The sequence below is a fragment of the Lynx rufus genome, unplaced genomic scaffold (assembly GCF_022079265.1).
Source record: "Lynx rufus isolate CCGP_SWC_20201006 ecotype Redwood Valley unplaced genomic scaffold, mLynRuf1.p SCAF_7, whole genome shotgun sequence".
Lineage (NCBI taxonomy): Eukaryota > Metazoa > Chordata > Mammalia > Carnivora > Felidae > Lynx > Lynx rufus.
Genome location: NW_025814889.1, coordinates 133,042,888 through 133,069,010, shown reverse-complemented (window position 1 = coordinate 133,069,010; position 26,123 = coordinate 133,042,888). Strand labels below are relative to the sequence as shown.

General features: G+C 49.1%; 1 protein-coding gene and 1 non-coding gene across 3 annotated transcripts in view; one reads left to right on the top strand and one right to left on the bottom strand.

The window, feature by feature from the left end:
- The window catches only part of ENTHD1 (ENTH domain containing 1), a 105,924-nt gene extending 95,922 nt beyond the window's left edge, over positions 1–10,002 (top strand). The window contains exons 3-4 of one of the 2 annotated variants that reach the window (XM_047065817.1): positions 1,727–2,247; positions 9,551–10,002. In XM_047065817.1, the coding sequence (XP_046921773.1) occupies positions 1,727–2,247; positions 9,551–9,640 (611 nt within the window). In that variant the 3' untranslated portion in view covers positions 9,641–10,002. Of the gene's footprint in view, positions 1–1,726; positions 2,646–9,550 lie in introns of those variants that run through there. The other variant, XM_047065816.1, reaches the window with a different exon arrangement.
- Positions 10,003–20,086: 10,084 nt separating this feature from the next.
- TRNAG-UCC (transfer RNA glycine (anticodon UCC)) lies at positions 20,087–20,171 on the bottom strand. Its single transcript has one exon. It is a non-coding gene; the product is annotated as a tRNA-Gly (tRNA).
- Between the last annotated feature and the right edge of the window lie 5,952 nt (positions 20,172–26,123).

Below are 26,123 nucleotides of genomic sequence, written 5' to 3'. Positions count from 1 at the left end.
GAGCAGAGCAGCGGCGTGACTCAGGGCGCACACGTGTGGAGGCTCTCTCACCCTTAGCGTGCCCGTCACCACCATGCCCTCTCTTCAACCCAAGGACAGAACGTCAGGATAAGGCTGACCTAGATTCTTCTGTGCACTTGTCTTGCCTTGACCATGTGCCGATGAAGTCCCTATTTTCCTTTTCGTGTCCTGCTGCTACATCGGCTGAGAATACTCATGTCACCCCCAAAATGTCTTGTGATTGGAATTTTTCCTAAAAACTGGACGGAGATAGCCCTCAGAGAGCTTTGAAGCAGAAAATAGAAGCCGCCTGCCCCAGCCATGTTTTTTACAGGAGAGGTTCAATTTCGTTTAAAGGGACATGCATCTCTAAGCAAATAAAATAATATAGAAAGATAAGAAGTCATGTGTGCTTAGCGGTAATTTCCCTTTCTATGACTTCAGCTTTTTTTTTTTTATGTGAAAGTAGCAAGTCTAGAGTTAGCTGCAAGACTTTAGAAAACAAATTCTGCCAACCCGCACCACCTAATGCACGCATGAATGTAAATAGATACTCCAAGAAGACAAGAGAAAGTTGTGTCCAAGAAAGTTTGGAAAACCCTTGAATAAATTAGTGTACGACTTCTCAGAACTTTAAATGTGCTAATGTTCGTTGTTAACCTCCTAACGAGAGGCACGACATGCAATCGCCTGGTCTTACTTGACTTTGAAATACTGTTTTCACAAAACCTCTTTTGACATCTCCAGGAACACAGCGTTCCTCAGAACACGGTTTGGGAAATAATGATTTATTTTTTATTTATTATTATTTTTTAACGTTTATTTATTTTTGAGACACAGAGAGACAGAGCATGAACAGGGGAGGGTCAGAGAGAGGGAGATACGGAATCTGAAACAGGCTCCAGGCTCTGAGCTGTCAGCACAGAGCCCGACGCGGGGCTCGAACTCACAGACCGTGTGATCATGACCTGAGCCGAAGTCGGCCGCTTAACCGACTGAGCCACCCAGGCGCCCCGGGAAATAACGATTTAAAATGAAGTGCACAAGAAGCAATGAGTATGATTTTGTCTGAAAGGGAATTAAAATGTTATCAAATATTTTACAGAAAAGTGGTTTAGAATGCTTTTGATTTTACTTACTGTTTCTTGGTGAAAAAAAAAAAAAATTCCATACGTGTGCTCAAGTGTCCCAGATCTCAGGTGGGCTGGAGTTCAGTTTTGACCGTATTTGAACAGTTAGAGAAAAAGATTCGTTTGACAGCTTTTAGGTACTTGTAGTTGGTTGTTCATTTTACCATAATAGTCTCTGTAGGGGACAAAAAAAAAAAAAAAAGGATGAAGGAATCTAAGTTACAGCTTTCTCAGACTTTCTGCTTTAAATGCCAACTTAAAATGCCACCAGCCAGTAGAACAGGGTGTAATACTTTACTTTTCTGCTCTCTCTGGTAAGTGTGGTGTGAAAGTACATCGGGCACGGTTCACAGTCAAGGTGACTATTGATACTTCCATGTTCGTTTCATTTCCATGGCATTGTTGGTATATAATACATCTTTAGATTTTCTCTGCTTCCTGCTTCGGGTTTATCTAGGCTTATGATGACTATTTAGCATATGAAACTGTCAGTAGTATATTTATGTTGAGACCTTGCAGATGGGGATTTTACATTGAAAAATTATTTTAGCCATTACTCTCGTTTGTATGTTGCATAATCTCTCTCTCCCTTGTAGTTTCAACCACCTCTGAAGGAACGTCCTCCTTTTCTACTTTATCCATGCCGTCTCCCGACTCAGCCTCTCCGGAGACGTCTGTTCATCTCCTACCCCGCATTTTGGCGGGACCTTCCTTCTGGTCTCTGGCCCAGCAACGGTCTTCTTCCGCCTCCTATAAAGATGAAGATGAGACGGCCGGGGCTCACCACCCCTTTGCTCCTAGGGACCGAGCGTCTTCTGATGAAGAGGAGAACGACAACCTCCATCTGCTGGAGAGTCTTCCGGATAACTCTGAGTGTGCTAAAGAGCAGACGAGTCCTGCTTCTGCCAGTAACTGGGCAGAGTCTTCCACCCCCAGGGCAGACCACGTCACCTCTGTGTCCTGTCTGAGTTTTCAGACACCTGCCGGCCTGCCGGGGGAGCCTGAAACAAACAATTCCATTAAAACTCTCCTAGGGGAGGTGAAAAATGCCATAGTGAAACTACACGAAGACCTGAGCACGGTGATAAGAGAACTTAACGTCATCAATAGCCATCTGGTGAGCATGAGTGGGAATAGTCTGCAGCTAAAGTCTTCCCAGCTTCCCCAGTCTTCCGAGGGGACCTCAGATCACATGTAACAAGCCCGAGAGCCCCTGTCGGTAGAACTCGTGTGGTTCCACCTCCCGAAGACCTGAGTTAGCCTTTTGTAGATTCTCATCCTTCCGGCAAAAATGGGGTGGTGGTTGGATTTTTCCTTGTCAGGCTTATTAACAAATATCTTTCAAACCACTGAACTCATTTGGGTGGTTTCTTTTTTAAAGAGGAAAAAGCATCACCTTTGATAATATTTTCAGATTCAGCTACAAACTGTTTTTCATTTGACACTGAAGAGAATTTCTTTCTTCCACACCCTGGACTTCACCTCCAAATATATTAAGCGTTAGTGAAAGCTGTGGCAAGACCTCAGACTGCAAATGGCTCTTCCAGAGCTTTTGGATGAGCAGGTGGTAAGAAGGCCTTCAGAGCCTGGGGTCGCTGTTCCGTCTGCTCTCGTGCCAGGTTTCAGACTCTGCAAACAAAGGACCGGCCATCTTTCCCTTCCTGTGGCTGCCACCATTGGTTGGGGGGTTAAGCGGAGACAGGTGGGACATGGGACAGGTGTTTTCATTGCTAATGTTTATGGCAAAGTGAATCCAAATGCATCCTTTGGTTGTATTTGGAAAATAAATTTGATATTTTTCATCTTCTATGTATCCTTTTAATTTATTAAGACAGCCTTTCAAGTAGGATTTTTATTTTTTATTTATTTTTAAACTTAAAAAAATTGTTTTAACGTTTATTTGTTTTTAGAGAGACAGAGTGTAGCGGGGGAGGGGCAGAGAGAGAAGGAGACACAGAATCCGAAGCAGGCTCCGGGCTCTGAGCTGTCAGCACAGAGTCCGACACGGGGCTTGGACCCACGAACCACGAGATCATGACCTGAGCCAAAGTTGGTCACTCAACCGACTGAGCCACCCAGGCGCCCCCTAGAATTTTTACTTCTGGGAAAATGATCTAGTTGGGAGATCATAGACCAGTGCTTCTCCATCCTACTGCACAGTGGAACCACCAGAGACGCTTTCATTTTGTTTTATACTTACTTGAGAAGACAGCGTAAGGGCTCCGTGTACCCATTGCTCAGTTCCAACAATTACCAACGAAGCGCTAAGATAAATTCCTGATTATTTTGAAGAAATATGGGACATCTAAAATATATTCTAATGCCAAACCCAAGCCGATTTTCATCACGCTAACTGGGGTAAGAACTAGAAGGAAATGCTAGTGGGAGTGTTAGTGCAAAGACTGTAATGTGGGAGGGTGTTTGGCATATTTGAGGAGGGGCAAGGAAGCCAGTGCGGCTAGCGTGAAGTGAGGGAAGGGGACAACGGTAGGAGATCTGAGGTCCTGGAGGAAAGAACAAGGAGCAGTGCCAGATGATACAGGTTCTAGAAGACCGTCGTTAGAGATTTTGGCTTTTACTCAATAAAAATTGTGACAAGGTTTTAGGGTGAAAAATGATCTTGGGCTTCTAAAATAATCACACTGGTTCTGGGGAGAGAGGGATGCAGGGACACGGGATGAGGAAGGTAGGCCGATTGGAAGGCCATTGCAGTTATCCAGATAAGAGCGGGTGGTGGATCAAAGGAGGGTATATGAGAAGTGATTAGGGATTGGTTGATGGGTTGGATAAAATATGTAAGAGAAAAAGCGTCACAGCTGAACCCAAAGTACTGGACTGAGCAATTAAAATTGCTCATCAGCTGAAACGAGGAGGGTGGCAGACGGAGAAAAGTTTTGAGGCATTCAGTTTGAGATAGGTTACATCTCAGATGTCCATTAGATAACCCAAGTGGAGATACCAAATAAGCAATTGGATATAAGAGTTGAGTCTGAGAGAGAGATCTAGATTGGAACGGAGGCGGTGGGGTTTAGTAATTGATGGTTATTTAAAGCTATGAGACTGGATGAAATTGCCGAAGGAGCGAGTATAATAGTGGAGAGAAGTTGAAGGCCTGAGCCCTGGGGCAGGCCTAAGAAGATCAGGAAGAAGTTAAGGAATCCATGAATAAGGCCGAGACGGAGTCACCACTGAGGTAGAACAAAACTACACAGCGTGTAGTGGTTGGAAGCCCAGAGTGTGTTTCTCTTCGCGACCCTTACCTCTTCCATATGCATATGCACCTTGCCGAGTTCTTTCCAAACCCTATTAGATTTTTTAAAGTTTTTGTTTAAATTTCAGTTCATTAACATACAGTGTAATACTAGTTCCAGGTGTGCAATATAGTGATTGAAAGCCCTATTAGATTTTGATGAAAGTTGCATTAAATCTACTCATGAATTTGGGGGATTTTGACAAATTTAATCTTCTAATCTAGGAGCATCGTACATCTGTCTTCTTTCATAAATTTTATGTTTAGCTTTCCAATCCATGAGCATGGTATTTCTCTATGTTCTATGTCTTCTCTTAATGCTTCACAGTAAACTCATAATCTCCCTCACAGAGGGCTTCTATTTCTTTTTTAAAGACTTAATCCTTTCATACTTGATATTTTTGTGTATTGTAAGTGCTACCTTTTTGCGAGTTTAAAAAAATTTTTTTTGATGTTTATTTTTGATAGAGAGTTGGGGAGGGGGAGAGAGAGGTAGAAAGAGAATCAGAAGCAGGCTCCACGCTGTCAGCTCAAAGCCCGATGTGGGGCTCAAACTCACGAACCACGAGATCATGACCTGAGCCGAAATCAAGAGTCGGATGCTTAACCAACTGAGCCACCCAGGCACCCCCCCCCACCTTTTTTTGAAAAATTTTTAATGTCTATTTATTTTTGAGAGAGAGAGCAAGAGTTGGGGGGTGGGGGTTGCCAGCTTTTAAATTTTGGAACATAACAGTTGATAGAAATCTAAATCTCGGTCTAGATTTCACTGATAGTTAACAAGTTGCCATGTTTGCTTTATCTCCCTGTCTTGCTAAACATGTTTATATCTATATATGCATTATGTAGATAGGTAAATAGACACACACATTTTGCTGAACCATTTGAAAGAAATGTTCGGATATCATGACACTTCACCACAGGATACTGCAACATACTTACTACATGAATCAGGGTAATTTTTTTCCAATCTACCTTCCAGTTAACGAGGCCTCTCTTCAGCTGTGTCTAATCTGTTGTTAACTCCTCCCATTACATTTTAAATTCAGTTATTCCTTTTTCATTTCTAGAATTCTACTTGGTTCTTTTAAAATATTTTAAAAGATTCCTTAAAAAAACTTTTCACACATCCATGTTTCTTGCAGATCTTTTCAAGTAAGAATATTAAGCAAACTAGTATAGAATTCTTACTAGCAAGTATAGTAAGTAAACTAGAGAGTATTCTGACCAGCAAACTATTAAGAATATATGCATTTAAGGCCATAAATTTCCCTTTACTGCAACCTGCCCATTTTTAAAAATTTGAAATACAATTCACATACCATAAAATTTACTCTTTTAAATATGGTTCAGTGGTTTTACTTTATTAACAGGGTTGTACAACCATCACTACTATCTAATTCTAGAACCATTTCATCACCACAAAAAGGTACTCCATACTCCTTAGCCGCTCCTCCCCAGTTTCTTCTCCTTCAAGCTCCTGGTAACCCCCAATCTACTTTCCGTTTCCATTAATTTGCCTCTTAATGGGTATTTCATATAAGTGGAATCTTATGTGGCTTTTTGTGTCTGGCTTCTTTCACTTAGCATGATGTTTTTGGGCTTCAACCATTGTAGCATGTGTGAGTACTTCATTCCTTTTTATGTCTGAATAATATTGCATTGTAAGGATATACCACATTTTGTTTACTGGTTCATCAGTTGATGGCCATTTCGGTTGTTTGCACTTTTTTGGCTACTGTGAATAATGCTGCTACGAATATTTGTGTGAACATGTTTTCAGTTCTCTTGGATGTATATACCCGGGAGTAGAATTGCTGGGTCATACGGTTACTCTTACATATAACTTTTTAAGGAATTGCCAAGCTATTTTCTGAAGCAGTCTCACCATTTTACCACAAGTATGGGTATGTAGTATGTTCGTTGTCCTTTGGCTCAAAAAATATTCTAATTCCTGTCATGAAGAAGCGTAGAAGTGTATTTCTTAACTTCCCATCATTTGTACTCTAATAATTTTAACATCTAAAGTTTTTAGCGGTCTGTTTTTGTTATCTATTGCCCTGCTGATTTGTGCTCATGGTGTATGTTTCCTTGTGTACCTGATCATCTTCGATTATATGTTGGTCATTTATTTGTATGATTAATACAAGAATTTGTTTTTACTACTGCCAAGTGCCTGGTGCTGTTGCACCACCATACCGCTTAGGTAAATGAAGGTCGTGGCTTGAAGTTTTCTAGAATCCCCAGGTTAATCCTAGACTTAAATTTCTCATAAACGATGGTTCATTTCTAATTCATTCTCATTGCGTAGCCATTGGGTTCCACTTTGTTGTAAGGAGTGGTGTCATGTTAGACTTCCCACCTGTGTGAGGTGATTTCTGTTCCTATCACCATCAAAATGAAAGTTGGAATTGATTCAATTCCACAAATACCCTTAGAGAAAAGTGGCTTCTATGATCATTTACCTATCAGGTCTCTGTTGCTTTTTTTTTTTTTTTTTTTTTTTTTGAGCACCTATTACTCATAAGACTATTCCAGACCCTGGAGATTCATTAGTGAGCAAAACCAGATATTCCTGTCCTCACAGACCCTGAGCCCTAGAGTTATGGGGAAATTTGATAGGTTAATCAAATTGTTGTTGTTGTTGTTTTTATTGTAAAAATCGAATGGTTTGGGGAAAGGAAACGTACAGTTTGACCTGGTGAAGGGTTCAGGGAAAGCTTATCTAAGGAAGTCCCTTGAGCTGACATACAAAATCTAAGATTATCAAAGTAAATGCTGCTAATGACATGTGGGGCAAGTCAAGTTCTTTATGAAATAACACAGAACATAAAATAAGGATGAAATCTTAAGACGTCTTCTGTTGGGTTTCTTCATATATCTGGGAGACCCACAAATGGATTCTTAAGGGATAGTAGGGTACAGTATCTCCTTTTTTTTTTACTCACTCTGAAATTTCTGAGTTGTACATTGCTAAGAATTGAGAAGAAACAAACCTCCAGAGAGATAGCACTCCTCTCTCCTTCCCTCCATTACCAAGAGGTGCTGCATCAGATATCTTGAAATGTACTCAGAGATACACCCCACAAATAACTAAGGCAACAAAAGCTATCCCTTTGAGTAACTGCCTTACATGCACAAAGTAACTCCAGGTTTTAACTAGGTTTTACATAGCTCATATATTTTAATTCAACCATTTTTTTAAATCAGTATAATTAACAAGCACTTACGTGAGTTTCTATTTAGCCAACTCCATTAAGTGACTAGAACAAACCTGGCTTAAATTAGGAACGGGTATATTCTGATTGACTTTGTAATTATCTCAGATTAAAAATACTTCATTAAATGCTATTAAGTATTTTATTTGAAACTTGAGGCTCTTATTATAAGGCAGTTACAAAAATATTTTACAGTTTACCTATTGTCAAATTACTTATGTATTCATCCTTGACATATTTAATAAGCACTCGTTACGAGTAGGCAATTTGCTAGACACTGGGGACACCATGGCGAACAAGATGGGTGTGGGTCCTGGCTTCAGCATCGCAGCTTCGTGGAGGTACAGGGAGAGACGTGAGCGGAGTGTGATGTGTAAGTCTTCCGAGTTTAGGAAGCAGGGGATAGTGTGGGAGCGCCTGGTAAAGTGGGAGAGCCAGCTCTGATTAGGGGATGTCAGGGAATGCTTCCTGGGGAACACGAAGTCCAAAGTGAGTCCGGAAGGTTGAGCAAGGGTTGGTCAAGCAGAGGGCGTTAGGGTAGAGAATTTTCTAGGCAGAGACAACAGCATGTACAAAAGGTGGGAGCAGGAATGAACTAGGTGAGCTTGAGGATGGGACAAAGTGGCAGGTCGGAGGTGAGGGCCGCGTTTTTGCTTCATGCAGCGACACAGTTAGGTGACGGTTAGGTAGCGTTAACTGACTAAATACCGGAAAAGGACTGAATGACAAGTAAATGGATCTTGTTGGAAATGAAGTGTCGTGGAAATTTGGGGGCGAAAGGGCTTCCAAAATCCATCCACTAACTTGATACAAACAGACTTCGTAGGGGATTTTTGGAGACTCCGGTGACTCATCTGCCCCACAAATGGGATGGTTGTGACAGTGGTTTGCTCTGGATGTGCGAGGAATGTCTTCTTCTTGCGTCTTCGTTCTGAAGAGCAGGTGAATCCTGAGAGCAGCCTGATGAGTCAGTTACATGCTCGAATACTGGGGACGCTTTTCCGAGGTCTCACTGTATTTTTAATAGAATGGATTCTGAGATGTGATAAAAGGATTTAGATACGTGGGACTGAGAGATTTTTATTTCTTGCAGAACACGAAGTAATTTGAGGAGGCCAAGCGTCTTATCGTTATGCCAGAGGATATGTGCCACCTTTTATCAGCAGGCAGGCTTAGAAAAGAGTAAATTGGCTGGGAAGAAACTAGGTTTTCAAGATGATTTTGTTTGGTAGTTTCAAATTCTGTTTTCTCACTGATGGTGCAGAAAGTCCTCTGAAGATATGGTAATTACTGCAGAATTATGGCTTCAGGCGTCCACAGCCATTCAAACAGCAAAATTCCATTACAAGATACCAAGATCTGTGTGTGCGGTTGCACCGCGGTTGAAAATTGTCCCCTGTACTGTGACTGCATCACTCTTACAACACAGAGCACCCATAGCGAAATGCAGAAAGCAGACATTCTAGGACCTGCCGTGGTGAAAGGCAGGGCATGAGAGAGAGCAACGCATCGAGGATGAGCTCCAGAACCCTAGTTTAATATTGTCATTATTAATAGCGGAATAATAACAACACTGACAATGGTTGACATTTATTGGACGTTGGCAAGGTTCTAAGCACTTTTTAATTCAGCAACCCTATCAGGAAGGTTCTAGTATTGTCACGTCGCATAGGAGAACACAGAGGCTAAGAAAAGCTAAGGAACTTGCCTGGGGTCACATAGGTAGTCGTAAGGGCCAAAGCCACACTTCGAGCCCTGGTCCGTCTCGGGGTACAGGTTGGTGTAAGCACGCGACCGCACTGCCTCGCAAGTCGAGGGGAGGGTGGCCAGGTGGGTGGCGCTGCCTCGGTTGGGACAGGAGAGTGTGGGAGGATGGCAGCCCCAGCCCGTTTGTCCCCAGCTTTGGGGGGAGCGGAGCTCCTGACTCCCGCCCTTGCCTTCCCCATCCGCAGCCTGCTCTCCAGCTGGTCACCCGCTACTCCCAGGGCCACTTGGCCGGAGCTGCCACCCCAGACCCCGCCCCCCGGAGCTTCTCTTGCTGATCTGCCTGTTTCTGAAGAGCCCTCTGCCTCCACCCACGCTCCCCGGCCTGTCCTCGCCTTCTTTCACGTCTGGAGGCTGCAGCGGAGCTAGAACGTGTTAAGACCCACTTTGGAGATGAAGAGACTGTCCCAATTTCTCTTCTCCTTACCTAATGAGACCTGGGAAATGTCATGTAGCCACACACCCTGGTTTAAGTGGGGACCGGTCCCTGGTTCACCCTAGCCGTGGAGAACTTCCAAGTGCTACCATGGGTCTCTGCCTCCGGAGTACATAACACGCACTTGAAAACCACGCAGAACACCCCAGAAACAGCCAATAAGAACTCTAGAAAAAAATCTGGTTTGTATTTGGTTGCATATAACAGTAATGTGTTCATAGTCTTTTTTTTTTTTTAAGTGGTGGGGGGCACTTGGCGTAGTTTCATTATCCCTGGCCCTGAAGATGGGGTATTTGCTTTCCTCCCACACCCCGGGGTAAGGGTCCCAGGGAGCAGCCACCACCAACCCCACAGGAGCTGGTTTTTTTTTTTTTTTAATTTTTTTTCAACGTTTATTTATTTTTGGGACAGAGAGAGACAGAGCATGAATGGGGGAGGGGCAGAGAGAGAGGGAGACACAGAATCGGAAACAGGCTGCAGGCTCTGAGCCGTCAGCCCAGAGCCCGACGCGGGGCTCGAACTCCCGGACCGCGAGATCGTGACCTGGCTGAAGTCGGACACTTAACCGACTGTGCCACCCAGGCGCCCTGAGGAGCTGGTTTTAATTAACCCTGAACCGGTTCTGTTCCACCTGGACCCCTCCCCCCCCATTTCTCCAAAAATCAACAACAACAAAAAACAGAGAGAGTTCTGAACTTGAAACAGTAGCCCACCAGATTAAGCCAAACGCGAGGATAAATACGCGGCTTGAAAAGCACAAATTCCAAAGATTAAGAGAACCAGCAAAGGGAAGGAAAACGGCGTCGGTGCACCTGACCCGCAGAGACCGGCCGAGCGATTCGGAAAGAAAGTAGCACAGCGGCCAGACCATTTCACGAGGGCAGAAGGGCGAGTCAATGACAGACCCGCGTCAGCTGGCACTTTGAGAGCCTTTGGAGACGGGAGGGATGGGACTGATCTGAGGCCCAAGAGGCGGGCGTAGGGGTGGGAGGTCTGCAAGGAAGGCAGGGAGGCCTGGCTGCCCGCGTCGGTGGAGCTCAGCAGGACTGCAGGCAGATACCCGCGCATTGTCTGTCGTGGGAGCCGTGAAAGAGGCCAAGGCTTTGAAAGAGGGGCTCTCAGGAGACCTGAAGCCAAAACGTCCTACGTTCATGAGGCAAGGGGCCTGACAGAAGATGCACGAGCCTCGCCCGCCCCCCTCACGATCCTAGTGCGTGCCCCAAAGAATCAGGAGCCTGCGATTCCATGAGACCCCGCGGGCAGGGGCAGGACGGGCTTTCCCAGCCCTCTCCACAAAAGCTGCGGAGGGGACAGGGCCGGAGGTGACCCTCCCTGAGCTCTGCTCCCTTCCTGAGCGGCCGGCCCAGATCCCCACCAGCTTATTTGCTAAGCAGCACCTGCTGAGCAAGGCCCTGCCAACTTCTAAATTGTCCCTGCTCTTTTGAAGGGGAGGGCAGCCCTGATGGCCCTGACCAGCACAGCCCCCTTCGGGGACAGTATTGGCAGGCGGCTTAGGAAACCAGAGATCCAAAGGCTCTCTCGCCTGCCATGTGGACAGGGGTTTGCGGGCAAGTCCTCACCCTGAGGCCTATAGATCTCCTCTTTTAAAGTATTTTAGGAAGCTACAGGAGGAGGGACACAACACACGAGGTTGCTGTGCTTACGGGTTATTTATCTCAGGGGGTTTCTACTGCTCAGTCTGTTCAAATCCCCTTGGCCTCGCGTTTCCTAACATTTGTGGAGCACTTTGCAGTTGGCAAGCACTTGAACATCTCTCTTTAGTCTCACGGCGCTCGAGAGAGCTAGGCAGATGAGAAATGGGGGCCTCAGAGAGGCTGAGTCACCCGCTCAAGGTCACACAGCTCTGAGCAGCGGGGCTGGGACACCTCCCCCAGGTTTCCGATGCCAGAGGTACCCTCTCCCGCCGGCTACGCCGCCCTCAGCCTCTTTCCTAAAACACGGAGAAGGTTCACGATTCTAATCAGCTGTCAAAAACTCAGTATGGAGTCTCTGGCCTTAAAATTGTCTTCGATAGTCTTAATCTGGTAGATTAGCTCCGTTTAAGCCATTAACATATTTCATCATCTCTAATGTATGGAAATTGGTGTTTTCATGTGGCTCATTAATCTCCACTTCTTCCCCTAAAAAGCCAAAGTTATTGGAAACAATATTACACAAAGACCAGAACACCTCACATTGCTGAGATGAGCTGAAAGGGGAGAGGGTGGTTATCGCTCTGATTCTGTCTAGACACCTAAATGACAATCGTTAAAAGGGTGAATTTCAATGACTAATCTGCTGAGGTTCACGGGCGGCCCCCTTCTGCCGTTTAACATTAGAACACAAGCAGTAATGTGCCAGCTCCTTAGCTCATCACCTTTTCCACATGGAAAACTTAAGCAAATGGAGATACTTGAATAGTAATAAGCCATTGATTCATTAGTTAAAATTCCTAATTTTATTTTATTATTTTACATTTTTTACTGTTTATTCATTTTTGAGAGAGACAGAGTGCAAATGGGGGAGGAGCAGAGAGAGAGAGGGAGACACAGAATCCGAAGCAGGCTCCAGGCTCCGAGCTGTCAGCACAGACCCCGATGCGGGGCTCGAACCCACGAACTGCGAGATCATGACCTGAGCCAAAGTCAGACGAAGTCAGACGCCTAACTGACTGAGCCACCCAGGTGCCCCTAAAATTCCTAATTTTAAAGACTTTAACAGAATTCGGGGGACGGGACAGCGTTCAGGGTGAACATGTGCCTTTCTGTGGTTTCTTTCCTCTGTCTCTACACCTAGCTCCGTGCAAAGCCTGCTGCACCCCGGGACAGCACAGCCCCCTCAGGGTGGGGCGAGTTGCAGGGGGATCGTCAGTGTGACTAGCCGCCACCAGAGCCCCGTGACGAAGGTCAAGCTGTGCAAGCAGCGGGGCTTTGGTTTTGCTGAGGAAGCGGCCTGTCTAAGCCGAATGCCCCGACAAAAGAGAGGAAGCAGAAGCCACTACTGTGGTCCCTCTATTAGTGTCCGAGGGCTCCCAGAACAAAGTATCAGGAACTTGGTGCCTTAAAATAACCGAAATGTATTATCTCACCATTCCGGGAGCCAGAGATCTGAGATCGAGGTGTCGGCAGGTCGGGTTCCTTCTGAGGCTCCTCCTCCCAGGCCTCTCTCCCAGCCTCTAGTGGTTGCGGGCGGTCCTCAACATTCCTTAGCTTACAGACACTTCCCTCCGGCCCTGCACCTCCACCTCCCTGCGTCTCGTCACACGTCTCCCCTCTCGCGTGTCCGTCTGTGTCCAAATTCCCCCTTTGGATAAGGACACCCATCATACTGGGTTAGGGTCCGCCGTGATGACCTCATGTTAATGGGCTTACCTCTGCAAAGACCCTAATTCCAAATAAGCTCACATTCTGAGGTCTTGACGGTGAAGACTCCAACATCTGGTTCGAGAGGGCATAATTCAGCCCATAACGGCCTCTCATCTACTCACACGTGAAGAAGCATTTCAACAAAAGCAGCCCCTTCCCCAGGCACCCACCTGGCTCAGACCAGGCCCATCACAAGACAGTGACGCAGCAGAACATGAAGCCAGCCTCCTAGTGTTACCGTTTAGCCGTTTGGCGGCCGTGCAGGGTCGTGGGAAGCAGCGGCGTGGGAAACCCAGTTCCGGGGATCAGACAATGCTGATGTGAGTCTAGGCTCTGCCCCTCCGGCTCTGCAGCCCTAGGCCTGTTCCTCAGGCTCCCAAGCCTCTGTTCCTTCACCCGTGCCATGAGAGCATCCACCTTGCTCAGTTATTATAAATGGAAATGCATCTACAAGATCCTTGCACCTAGTAGATGCTTAGTAAACATGAGCCCTTCTCCACATTTCCCATGTATCTCACATAGTCCTGGGACTGTTCAGTGGACCTAACATGGCGATACAGGCAGTTCTGCAGCAAATATGTGCTCCTTGAGCTGAATTTGTGGCTCGATTAATTGACAAGGAGAAGTATTTTTCAGTGCCGGGGTTTTCAGAATTCACCAAGGGGTACCAAGCCGACTGGCAGGCTGCCTTCTTTGAAAAGGATGCAGGTCGAACACCATGCCTGGCGTTGATGGCCTGTCGTAGTGTCTCTCCAGCTCCCGTGTCGCGTGGGCCTTTGTATCCGCCATACAGAAATCAATTGCCCTGTTCCTGAGAACCTGCGTCCCAAGGAGCAGCATTCAGAAGAAAACGGGGGCTCTGGAGCATGCCTCTCTCTTTTCTGGGGCTCCGGCTGGCACCTGCTCCTCCACCCCTGCCTCAGGGGGATGAAGCTATTGCCTGCTGCAAAATGACACTCGTGGGAAGGCTGCCCCTTGCCAAGGTCCCCGCTGCCTCGATCTTACAAGTTCAGAAACGCTCACTTGATCGCCTTTTGCAGAGGTGCTCAACCCTGAGGAGTCTGCTTTGTAATAAGCAAAAAAAAAGAGAGAGAGAGAGAGACTGTTTTTTATAAGCCGGATCACTCTTTGGCACCAGACTGCAAGTGTTTATTCATTTGTTCATTCGTTCACTCAGCCAACAAGCATCTATGGAGGGCGAGGCACTCTCCCACGTTAGCTCATCTGACCCTTAAAATAATCCCAAGGGTCTCCTTATCCTCCCTCTTACAGACAGGGAAATCGGGGCCTGGGGAGATGAAGTGACTCTCCCAGATGTCTGCTTTCGTGGTGGGCACAGGAAAACAATACACCAGCATCTTGGAGGTTATAAACCCAGAAAGGGAAAACCGGGTGCGGCCAGAGCCCCTGCACAGGTAAAGCTCTGTAGCATATGTCTGCCCGTCTCTTCATTAGGCCGTCTCTAACCAGCCAGAGATGTGCCCCACTGTAGAAAGCTTTCCCTTCTTGGGTGCTTGGGTGGCTCAGTCTGTTAAGCGTCCTACTCTTGGTTTCAGCTCAGGTCATGATCTCACAGTTCGTGAGACCACCCCCCCCCCCCGACCAGGGTCTGCATTGACAGTGTGGAAACTGCTTGGGATTCTCGCTCTCTCTGATCCTCCCCTGCTCATCGTGCTCTCTCTTTCTCTGTCTCTCAAAATAAATAAATACACATTAAAAAAAAGAAGAAGAAGAAAGCTTTCCCTTCTTAAAACTTTTACAGCCAGTGTATCGATCAGCGCTCGCTAAGTTATGCTGTGGTAACAAACAACCCCAGTTCCCAGTGGCTTACAACCGCCACGATTTATACATCGTTCAGGTTAAATACCAGCTGCCGGTCCACCAAGGCTGATTCAAGCCATCCTTTTCCTGAGACCCAGGCTGAAAGAACAGAACAGGCTCTCGTGGCAGAAGGAAAGAGCAACAGTGGAAACACAGGATGACTTTTGAAACTGCAGGCAAGGGTTACTTCCCTCGTAAGCCACCTGGTCAAGCCTGCTGTCACTGGGGCAGAAAAGTAGCAACGCTTTCAAGTGAAGGCAGCAAATAATTGGCAACAACAATCTAGTAAAGCACGTTATCTATGTGTACGATCTCCATTCTCTAGTTTACAATATGGAAATAATATCGGTTCCCTCTTAATGAGGTACTTGTAAAGATTAAATGAAATACAGTCTGTCTGGCCACAGTAAATTGTCAATTTCCTTACAGTTTCGTAGCGCCTAGCACAGTGCCTGGAATAGAGTAGACGCTCGAGAGATCTTGGTGGCACTTTTGTCATCAATGAATATTTACTGACTAACTACCGTGCACCCAGAGACGTGGTTCTAGGATGGCTTTTAGGATCCAGTGGAGAATAAGACAAGCAAAATTCCTGTTCTTGTGGACCATACATTCCAGCTAGTAAGGCTCGGACGGTAAATAACTAAAAGTTTCAGAGGGTGATCAGAGCTGAACAGGTACAGTGGACTCAACATCAACATGGAGGAAAATTCCTTGAGTCGTGGGCCCACCTGGTCAAGCCTCTGATGTGAGTCACAGGCAAGTAAGCCCATTCCAAGCAGCCCAAGTAATAGAAAGGAATTCTCATTTTTACCTTTATGTTCTTTTTTTAATTATTTCTTTTTGAGAGAGAGTGCGAGCAGGGGAGGTGCAGAGAGAGAGGGAGACGCAGAATCCGAAGCAGGCTCCAGGCTCTGAGCTGTCAGCTCAGCTCAGAGCCTGACGCGGGGCTCGAACTCTCGGACTGCGAGATCATGACCTGAGCCACAGTCCACGCTCAACCGACTGAGCCACCCGGGCGCCCCGTCGTTTTTACCTTATTACTCGTAAAGCTGACGCAGCTTGTGTCCTGAGCTGGCCTCTGGATCTTCTTCCTCCCTCTTGGGGCTGGATGGAGAAAGACTCCGAGGAGTGAGGGGGCTGACCATGACGGGGTGACAGGGGAGGGGGAAGGAGGTGGGGGCCAAGGGCAGGAAGGCAGAGGTTCTTGGCAGTCACCCCCAGCTCTGTGAGCTAAGCATCGCCTCCCCCTCGCTGTGCTGAGGAAATCAGGCTGAGAGAGGTTGAGGAACTGTCCAAAGGCAAAAGGCCGGTAAGAGACAGAGTCGGAAGCTGCATGTGGGTCGGCCTGAAGCCAAGGGTCTGTGCTCGTAGCCCCGTCACATGCACTTGCTATCAGAGCGGGGGCGCAGAGAAAGCAGCTCGGTGGGGTGGGCAGGGGAGGGCCGTGAGAAAGAGGGGACCCGGTCAGCTGGAAAGGTGAAGGAAAGTGCATGGGAAGGGGAATGTGTGGAAGGAGAGAATAAACACAGTCGCACGCGCAAAGCTCTAGGACGGACGTCCGGAAACCGTTAGGGGTGGTCAAAATCTTCCCTGATGGTTTTTTCTAAAGCTCTGGTATCCAGCCCGTGGCATAACTTTGGGACAGGGCCAGGGACAGCAAGACAGGGCCAATGCAATGGGCCTCCCACCACGGGAGGCTTTCCAATCGCCCTGCGGGGCCCTGAGGCCCCATGGAAGGGTGTGAAATCCACACTGCTCCCGTTGAAATGTAAAGACCCAGCACTTTCCATCTGCAGCCGTGTATCATAATGTTTTGCTATCAGGCTCTGGGGCCCGAGTCTATTAAAATTCTGATGCTTCTGTGGCTGTGGGATTGGATAATGATAGAAACTTCAGCAGAGGAAGAAAAAAACGTAATGACAGCCAGCACAGCAGAAGTCAAATGCAGCGAGCGTGGTCACAGCCCCCGGGGGCTGCTCAGCGCCGTCTATCCTGATGGGGAGAGAAGGGCTCCCACGACTTTGGGCTGGCGGTCAGGGCTGATTCTTGGATGGCGTGAAAGACGGAAAGGATTTTGGTGTCGAATAACAACAGCAATGACAATGCATTAGTATTTTACATGTGTCATTTGCATCGGCAGAGAACCTGATGTTTACAAAGTGCATCACGTTACGTGCCCTCTGTCCAGCCCGACCACAACCTCGTGAGGCAAGGTTGTGATAAGCGTGATAGCCAAATGCATTTGGTTCCCCACCTCCCCAGCACGAGGCAAAACGCGTACCACCCCACCCCCGGAAGTTAGGTGTGGCCCCGTCACTGAAAACATGGCTGAAGACTTTCTCTTTCTCTGTTACGAGTCCCAAGTTCCAAGCCGGGGCGGGGGGGTGGGGGGGGGGGCGGTCCCAGAGGGAGGAGACGTGGAGCAGAGTCCCCAGCAAGCCCACAAGGGACGTGGAGCTTGGGTATGTGTTGCTTGGCGGGCACCGATGGTGTCACTGCAGCAGAACCTAGCCATCCTGACCGATTCAGAAACTGTCCCCGTTTGCAAAACGAGCGAATGAACACCTAAGGCCTCCTAGACAGAAGCTTCAAGTGAAATCTGGGTCTCTCTGCTCCTTAGCACCAGGCTGAGCGAGGGCTGAATCCAGCTGGTAGAGCTGATGACCTTGGGCAAGTTCTGCGAGCCTCTGGAGAACAAAGACCGTAAGGCCCCACAGGGTGGGTGGGAGAACTGGAGTGACACATGGAAAGCACTTGGGTATCGCGGGTGCCTCACGGCGCGTTTTCCCCCAGCCCCGGGCTCTACCCGCTTCACCGACGCCGTGTTTCAAAGGTGCCCGTGCAGCTTAGGAAATTTGAAGATGATTCAGGGTTCCCCAGACACCCTCCCTGAATTGCTTTGCCTTCTGCCCTCAGCTAAGTAGAGTTTTTATTCCCCGTCTGAGCTCAGAATCCGGAAGGTGTCTCCTTTGTGTCCAATTAGAACATTTTTCATTTCAAAACGTATTGTTGTCCGGGGACAATGGCGTGAAGAGGAGCCGAGCTGCTCCTGAGAATAGAAGCAGGCAGTGAAAGGCTTCCTGAACACGGTGGCACCTCTGAGGGGCCCCTCTGGGCCCCGCACCGGCTGAGCCAGAACCAGGTGTCAGCAGGAGAGACCCTGTAATTAATTTTTAAATTTGCTATTATCATGCATTTAGGCAGCGGGTTGACGTGCCGCTTGGTTTTGACCTTTAAAAATGTTACAGGCAGTATCAGCTTTTCTCCAAAATGAAGGACATTGACCTAGAGGCTATAAAAACCAAAACTTCGTAAGCTGGCAACCTTCCTTTTAAAGTTTTCTCTCATTTCCTTTTATTTTACTTGTCATCTATTTAAAGGAAACCCACAGACACATACCCTTCCAACCCCCCCCCCCGCCTCTTTTTTTTTCTGGAAATAAAGTATGTATTTCCATCCCTTCATTTTTTATTCCCAAAGTAGCTGTCACACTTTTTTTTTTTTTTGTATTGTGGTAAAATGTACGTAACATAAAACTTACCACTTTAGCCATTTTTAAATGTACAGTTCAGTGGCATTAAGTACATTCATATCGATGCAGGCTGGCGGGTCCGAGGACCCAGAGGGGGTCCCGCGGGAGCAGCCGAAAGGGTCCTTGGCGTCGCACAGGAGAGAAATCAAGTGCAAGGCGAAAGGAAGTGCGAGCAGAGATTGAAGACGCAGAGAGAGTGCAGATGCAGACAGAGTGTCCGGGAGACTCAGAAAGGAGAGGAGAGGGGGTCTCGTCTTTGCTGGGGACCTGGGGGTTTGGTTCAGGACGGTGGTCCCATGCACGTGTCTTCTTGGGCACCCAGGAGCAAAGACGGGGTTTTCCGTAAGTCACTGATGCCCTGGAGGGAGTCAGGGGTCTGGGTGAGTTGGGCCTCTTGGAAAACGTTCGTGATGAGCCCGCCCGGTCACTCCTTAGGTATTGTCTACTGTGCTGGAACACTCCAAAGAGCTCATTAAATCCTCGGCCTTCACGAGGAGGACACACACACGGTTCCGCAAGCCACGCGTAAGGCGTGGGTGCGGGTGCGGGTGCCGGCAGGAGGAGAGGCAGCGAAACAAGCAGTCTTTCGCGGGGTCCCTTCGGTTTCCCTGCCTCACTCTTGTTGCGCGACCATCCCCACCGTCCGTCTGCGGAGATTTCCCGTCTGCCCAGACTGAAACTCTGCTCCTTCAACTCGAACTCCCCACCCGCCTCCCCCGGCCCCCGGCGACCACCATTCTACTTTCTGTGTCCGTGACTTTGATTACTCCGGGGACCTCAGAGAAGTGGAACTGTGCAACATTGGTCTTTTCCCGCAAGGCTTATTCCGCTGAGCAGAGCATCCTCAGGGTTCACCCGTGTCCTAGCAGGTGTCACAATTTCCTTCTTCCTGAAGCTGGATGATATGCTATTGTATGGCTGTCTCGCGCACGTTGAAAGGGTAGAAGACCTTCAGCGACTAGTGGCGACACGCTAGTTTTCCAGTTGGGACGGTGTTTTTCCCACACATTACTTCATCTGGTCCTCCAGCGACATCTGGAAATAAGCATGATCGCCCCGTGTCACCCGTGAGAGGCCGGGTCTCCGAGAAGCCGAGGGACAGCCGAGGCCACGCTCCCGAGTCGGGGAGCAGGACTCAAACCCCCCAGAACCCCGGCCTCCTCCTGGCTCCCATGACACCCTGGTCCCAAATGCTGAAAGCAGAACTTACTCGTCGTTGAGGCTAAAGTTCACTTTTTTATTTCACCCCCCTCCTGTATGCGTTCGCCAGCTTCTAGCCGGGGCTCAGTTAAGATGAGGGTAGTGACAGAGTCTCCTGGCAAAAACAACCACTTTGAGACAGAGGAAGGGAACAAAACCTGCCCCAATCCCAGTCTCCCCGCTGGGAACCACCAAGGCTATCTCCTTCTGGTCTTTTTATAAGAGATCAGAATGACCGCGAGGGCCACGGGACAGAAGGAAATCTCTTATTTATTTTTGAGAGAGAAAAAGAGAGAGCACAAGCAGGGGAGGGGCAGAGACAGAGGGGGACAGAAGATCCGAAGCAGGCCCTGTGCTGACAGCAGAGAGCCCGACGCGGGGCTCGAACCCACGACCTGCAAAATCACAACCCGAGCGGAAGTCGGGCGCTCAACCAACTGAGCCACCCAGGCGCCCCTCCAAAGGAATTTTTATCTGTTAAAGTAGACTTACGGGATCCTGGGGCGTCCGGATAATTTTAGGCCAGGATTCCCTTTGGCCCCCAGCAAAGTGTCATCATGGAGGCAGCTGAGCTCCTAGAGGGAGGTCACTCTGCCCGTTTCAAGGACTTGGCAATGGGCTAGAGGCAGCGAGGGAATTTAATTTTTCATTTGCCTGGGTTTCCCACATCACCCTGGCAAGCACTTTAACCCCTTTCCTTTGTTCTTGGGTAGCCGGGAGTGTCCGAGGAGTATCACACTTATTCCGCATTGGGGGTGGGGCGGTGCTGTTAGCTCCACTCTGCCCTCCACCTGCCCCACACTCCCTCGTCACTCTTCACACAGCCCCTCTGCCACCCCACTGGAGGAGGTGGGACGGAGAAAGAAAAATGAGGCCATTCTAGAAGTCCAGCTTCGGGGTACAGGCGAAGCTCAGACTCAGGCTCCTTTTACTGCTGCCACCACGGGAGAGCCTGGGGACCCCTCCTCAGAGACAAGACGCTGAGTGGCATCCCACCGTGTGCTCCCCACCCCCGGACCACTTTCAGGTAGGGCCGTATTGATGGTCATTCCAAGCACAGCGATGTTTCTTCACTGAATGTAATAAACCGGGGACGTTAGTGCTTCCGCCAAGGGCCAGGCTCAACGCTCCGCATGGAGGACACCAAAAGGAAGGTGACCTGTCTGTGACTGGAGACAGACTGGAGACAGGTCCTCCTCATGACCCCACAGCAGACCGTTCTGGAGGCAGCTGTGTCATGCTGGGGTGGAGCGACTAATTCTGCCAGAGACAGGGAGACGACACGCAAGTCCCGGAAGGCTTCACGGAAGAGACGTCGTTGGAGCCGAGTCCTCCGGGCAAAGCTCCACCAGGTGACACGTGGGGCCAGCGCACTCGATGGAGCGCACAGGGCACGCATCGATGAGCAGAGCGTCTGCAGGGAAGGGCCGGGTGGTGAGTGACAGGAGATGTTCTGGAAAGCAGGCACGTCCACCATCTGCGAGAGCCTTTAAGAAGACATACGCAGAAGCTGGGACTTTCTCTGGCAGGCAGTGGGGAGCCAGGAAATGTCTGGAATGGGGGAGAGTCAAGGGACACGTCAGCACCTGATGGCCAGCCACAGGGGAATGGGGAAGGAGGTGAAGTTCGGGGCGGCGGCTGGGAAGGAACGGGAACACTCCATCAAGCCCTCCCCCCGCCGCACCACCATCGCGGGCAGAGAGGACGGGCGAGGAGACAAAAGGCTGTCACAGAGTGCTTCTTGGGAACAGATGTGTCCTCGGTGGCGGCCTCGGGCCCTCAGCGCAGCGTATCGGTTAACAGCCTCGGCGTGCCTGGCCTGGAAAGGCTCCGCGCACTCCAGCTGATGAGGGCTGGCTCTTTATTGCCCATAAAATACCATCCACGATGCACAGTGGGGAGATTGGGAGGCTTTCACATGAAGCAGAAAGGCCTGGCTGGTGGGGCCCAGCCTCCCAGGAGAGCTTCGGGTCATTTGAGGGGTGTAGAGCCATTCTCTCCCCGACCAGCCTGCAGGGGAGACTGAAATGCCACCATTAGAGACTCATTCCTGTGACATTTGATATCTTCTTTCCAAACACCCAGCTTTAGAGGTGGCATTCAACTTGGCCCCGCTCTCTGAGCCTTGGTTTCTATTAAGAATTTGCTACTTTCTTTAATAATGGTAGGACCTCGGGGTGCCTGGGTGGCTCACTCGGTTAAGCGTCCGACTTCGGCTCGCGTCATGATCTCAAGGTTTGCGAGTTCAAGCCCTGCGTCGGGCTCTGGGCTGCCAACTCAGAGCCTGGAGCCTGATTCAGATTCTGTGTCTCCCTCTCTCTCTCTGTGCCCTTTTCCACTCATGCCCTCTCTCTCTCAAAACTAAAAAACCATTAAAAAAAGTAATAATAGCGGTAAGACCTAGGTCCTCCAAGGTTGGCATCAGAAGGACACTTCTGGGGTGGGGACCAGCTCTTCACCACCCTTCACCTTGAGGATCTTAACTGCCATGGCCACGCTGGCCTCAGTACATTCCCTTTTTAATGTTCAGGTAAGATGTGGACACTTACCCTTCTACCCAAAGACTGGTCAGGGGTGACAGCTGGCAACTAATGGAAGTATAACGTGTGACATGCGCTGCACGGACCGGGTGGCACAACACATCCTAGTCTTTGCATCATAGGCCCTGTTCTAGTTGAACAAGTTACTGAGGAAAAGAGGCCCAGTGGCATTCCTGAGCGAATTCACGTGGACCCCGAGATCTGGCGACCTGCGTCTCTTTTTTTTAATTCTGGGTGTAATGACTTCATGTCCGTAGCTTGAAACCCGCCACCAAATGATTTGCACCATGGGAACTGGCCAACACTACAAATCACGATTTTTTTCCTCCCCAAAGAGCTGGTGGTGAAACATTTACCAGCACACCCCTGGTTACTGTCACGTGCCTACCCAATGACCCAGCAATCCCCCCTCGGCATATATACCTGAGAGGAAAGAGTCCATACATCTACCAAAGGACAAGTGCAAGAAGGTTCGTGGCAACTGTATCTGTGAAAGACAGAAGAAATGGTCTAATGTCCACCAGTAGGAGAAAGGGTAGACTGTGCTCTACCTGGACAACAGAATACACCCCAGAGATTAAGAGGAAGCAACAAAATAAGGTAATAAGAGAGAGGGAGGCAAACCATAAGAGACCCTTAAATACAGAGAATAAACTGAGGGTTCCTGGAGGGGCAGCGGTAGGGGAATGGGCTAAATGGGTGAGGGGTATTGAGGAGGTCACTTGTTGGGATGAGCACTGGGTATTATATGTAAGTGATGAATCACTAAATTCTACTCCTGAAGTCATTATTGTACTATACGTTCACTATCTTGGATTTAAAAATACAATACAGTAGGAACCAATAAATGACACACAACAGACATTAGGTTGAGTGAAAGAGGTCAGACACAAAGACCACATTGTTGGATTCCTTTTATATAAGCTTCAAGAATGGACAAAACTAGTATATTGTGATAGAATTCAGAATAGTGGTTCCCTGCACGGGGGCAGCTGGGATTGACTGGGAAGTGCATGAGTGGCCCTTGTGGGGTGCTGTTTCACGTCTTGATGTAGGTGACGATTACATGGGTGTGCGGTGTGCACATATGTAAAAAGAAATCATGGGGCGCCTGGGAGGCTCAGCGGGTTGAGCGTCTGACTTTGGTTCCAGTCGTGATCTCCCGGTTCACGGGTTCGAGTCCGCACCGGGCTCTGTGCTGACAGCTCAGAGCCTGGAGCCTGCTTCGGATTCTGTGTCTCCCTGTCTCTCTGCCCCTCCCCCACGTGGGCTCTGTCTCTCTCTCTCTTTCAAAAACAAATAAACATAAAAAAAACGAATCAAGCTGTGTGTTTAAGACTTGTATACTTTGTACTTCACTTTCCTTACTGTATATATTAAATACCTCAAAAAGTAAAGATATGTGTGTGTGTGCGCGCACTAGGAAGCTCTTTCCTCCTTCCTACCTCCTTGTCCCAGGAGCCACACCTTCCTAAAAGTGCAGACTTGAGAAAGTTCTGGTTTTCTGAGGGTATACACTGCTCCAGATCATTTGCCTTTAGAAACACCCTTTCTATTCTGGGGACACGGGCTCTCCCTTGCCCTCTACCCAACGGGGATGACATCAACCCACAGACCTCAGTAGGATGCCACTGAATGCGTGCGAAGGCAGTTAGCAGGGGTGTGGCAATGCTTCAAAAATGTGACGTGTGCCTGGGACCCGGTGTGTAGAAGGGTTCTGTGGTCCTTGGTAGGTGCCCGATAAGTGTTAAAAAAACAAGCAACGGGGCGCCTGGGTGGCTCAGTCGATTGAGCATCAGACTTGGGCTCAGGTCACGATCTCATGGTTTGTGAGTTCAAGTCCTGAGTAGGGCTCTGCACTGACGGTGGGGAGCCTGCTTCAGATACTGTCTCCCTTACTCTCTGCTCCTCCCCCACTCATGCATTTTCTCTTTCTCTCTCTCTCTCTCTTTCTCTCTCTCTGTCTCTCAAAAATAAACATTTAAAAGAAAACCAAACAGGGGCACTTGGGTGGCTCAGTCTGTTAAGTTCAGACTTTAGCTCAGGTCACGATCTCAAGGTTTGAGTTCTAGTTCTGTGTCGGGCTCTGGGCTGACAGCTCAGAGCCTGGAGCCTGTTTCAGATTCTGTGTCTCCCTCTCTCTGCCCCTCCCCCGCCCATGCTCTGTCTCTCTCTCAAAAATAAAGCAACATTAAAAAAAAAAAAAAAAAAAAAAAACTAAAAGAAAACCAAACAAACAAGTCCAAGTATTTGTCAAGGACTGAAAGGTACGAGGCTCCACGTCGGGTTGGGACAAGGGTCAGTGGGGACCGTGCACAGGGACGAGCCAACACCAGTATGACTACCAATCGGGGCTCTTGGCTATAAGCACAGAAGCTGGGTCTGCAGTGTCAGCAAAAACGGTCTCGTTGAGAGGACCTGGTTAGGAGGGCTGGAGCTTCCAGAAGCACCGCCCACACCATCCGCACGGTGCCATTGGGCTGGTCCGATGTGGAGCTCGCGCTCAGTGACCCTGAGACCCGGCGGTCGAACCACGGCCGCTTCTGCAGCAAAGACTATTGCCGCCGGAGAGAGGAGAAAGGGGTCTCCCCCCTCCTGCCCCACTGAGACTCAGGAGCTCAGGACTGGCTTTGGGTGGCCCAAGTGAATGACAAACGTCCACCACAACATCCCGGCCTTCCTCGCTGCCAGAGTGCGTGTGGCCGGGCTGCGGAGCCGCACGGCGGGGTCTCCTCTTTCTGCTCCCTGCTCTCCTCCCCGCCGGCTTCGAGGACAGGATCTGGTGTGTGTGGACTACGGGCTGACTGTGGAACAAGGGTGTCCATTCCAGAAGCTTCCCAGACTGATTCTGGATCCGGAGACCCCAGAGGGAGCCCCTGCCCCCGCGGACAGCCAGGCGGGCCCAGTAGCATCATTCACACTCATGTCTTCAAAATCCTGGGCTAGGGGGCCCCTGGGCTGGGGGGATGGGCACTGCTTCTTAAAGTCACAGCAGGGAAGGTGCATAGGAGGCAGGCAAGCCGACCGAGACAGCCTTCGGGCTTGGCCCCTGAGAGGTTGAGGGAGGACAAGAGGGCAAGACTGGATGGTGGCCGGGGGCCGCTGTCATGTCCATCTGCCTGTGTCTGGGAGCCTCGGCTTGCAGATGGCTCGGCTCCCCACTCCCCACGTATCGCTCGTAACAGCGACAAGGACTTCACGGCCCTCGGCGCTTTAGGGCCAGTATGTCCCCCAGTGATTGGTTCTTCTTATCTTCATTTGAGAGACGAGGAGGCCGAGGCTGGGGGTTCACCTCACTAGGAAGTCCCAGGCTCAGGGTCTGAACTGCTTTCTTCCATCCCAGAGCTGGATGCTCGGGGGCTAGATGGGCCCTGGGTGTTAGGGGAGAGGGGAGGGAGCACAGAGAGGCTGGGGGTGGGGGGGGGGCAGGGCCCCAGCCACAGGACTTCCCAGGCTGTGGCGACATCTGGGTCAGCTCCCAGGACTCACAAGAGAGAAGGTGCTCAAAGCCTCGGGAGGAACTTGAGATGTGGCACCAGGAGCGAGGCCCAAATGTGTGTCCATCCTCCCAGCCGGGCCGTGTGAGTCTCCCAGGCTCTCTGAGCCTCACTGGCCTCATCTGTAAAATGGGGATAATGACCTCACAAGCTTCTTATTTGGATTACAAGAAGTGATGTGTGTAATACCTCCGGCAGGGTTTTAGGCTGTACGAAAACACAGTAGGTACTTGAGAAATGTTAGTTGAATGTGGTAAATCCAACCAAGCCCATTTAACAAAAATAAATTAATCCGACGTATTTCTGCTTAACTATGGCCAAGCATCTCAGGGCGGCGGGGGTGGCCATGGGCAGGGAGAGCGGGGGA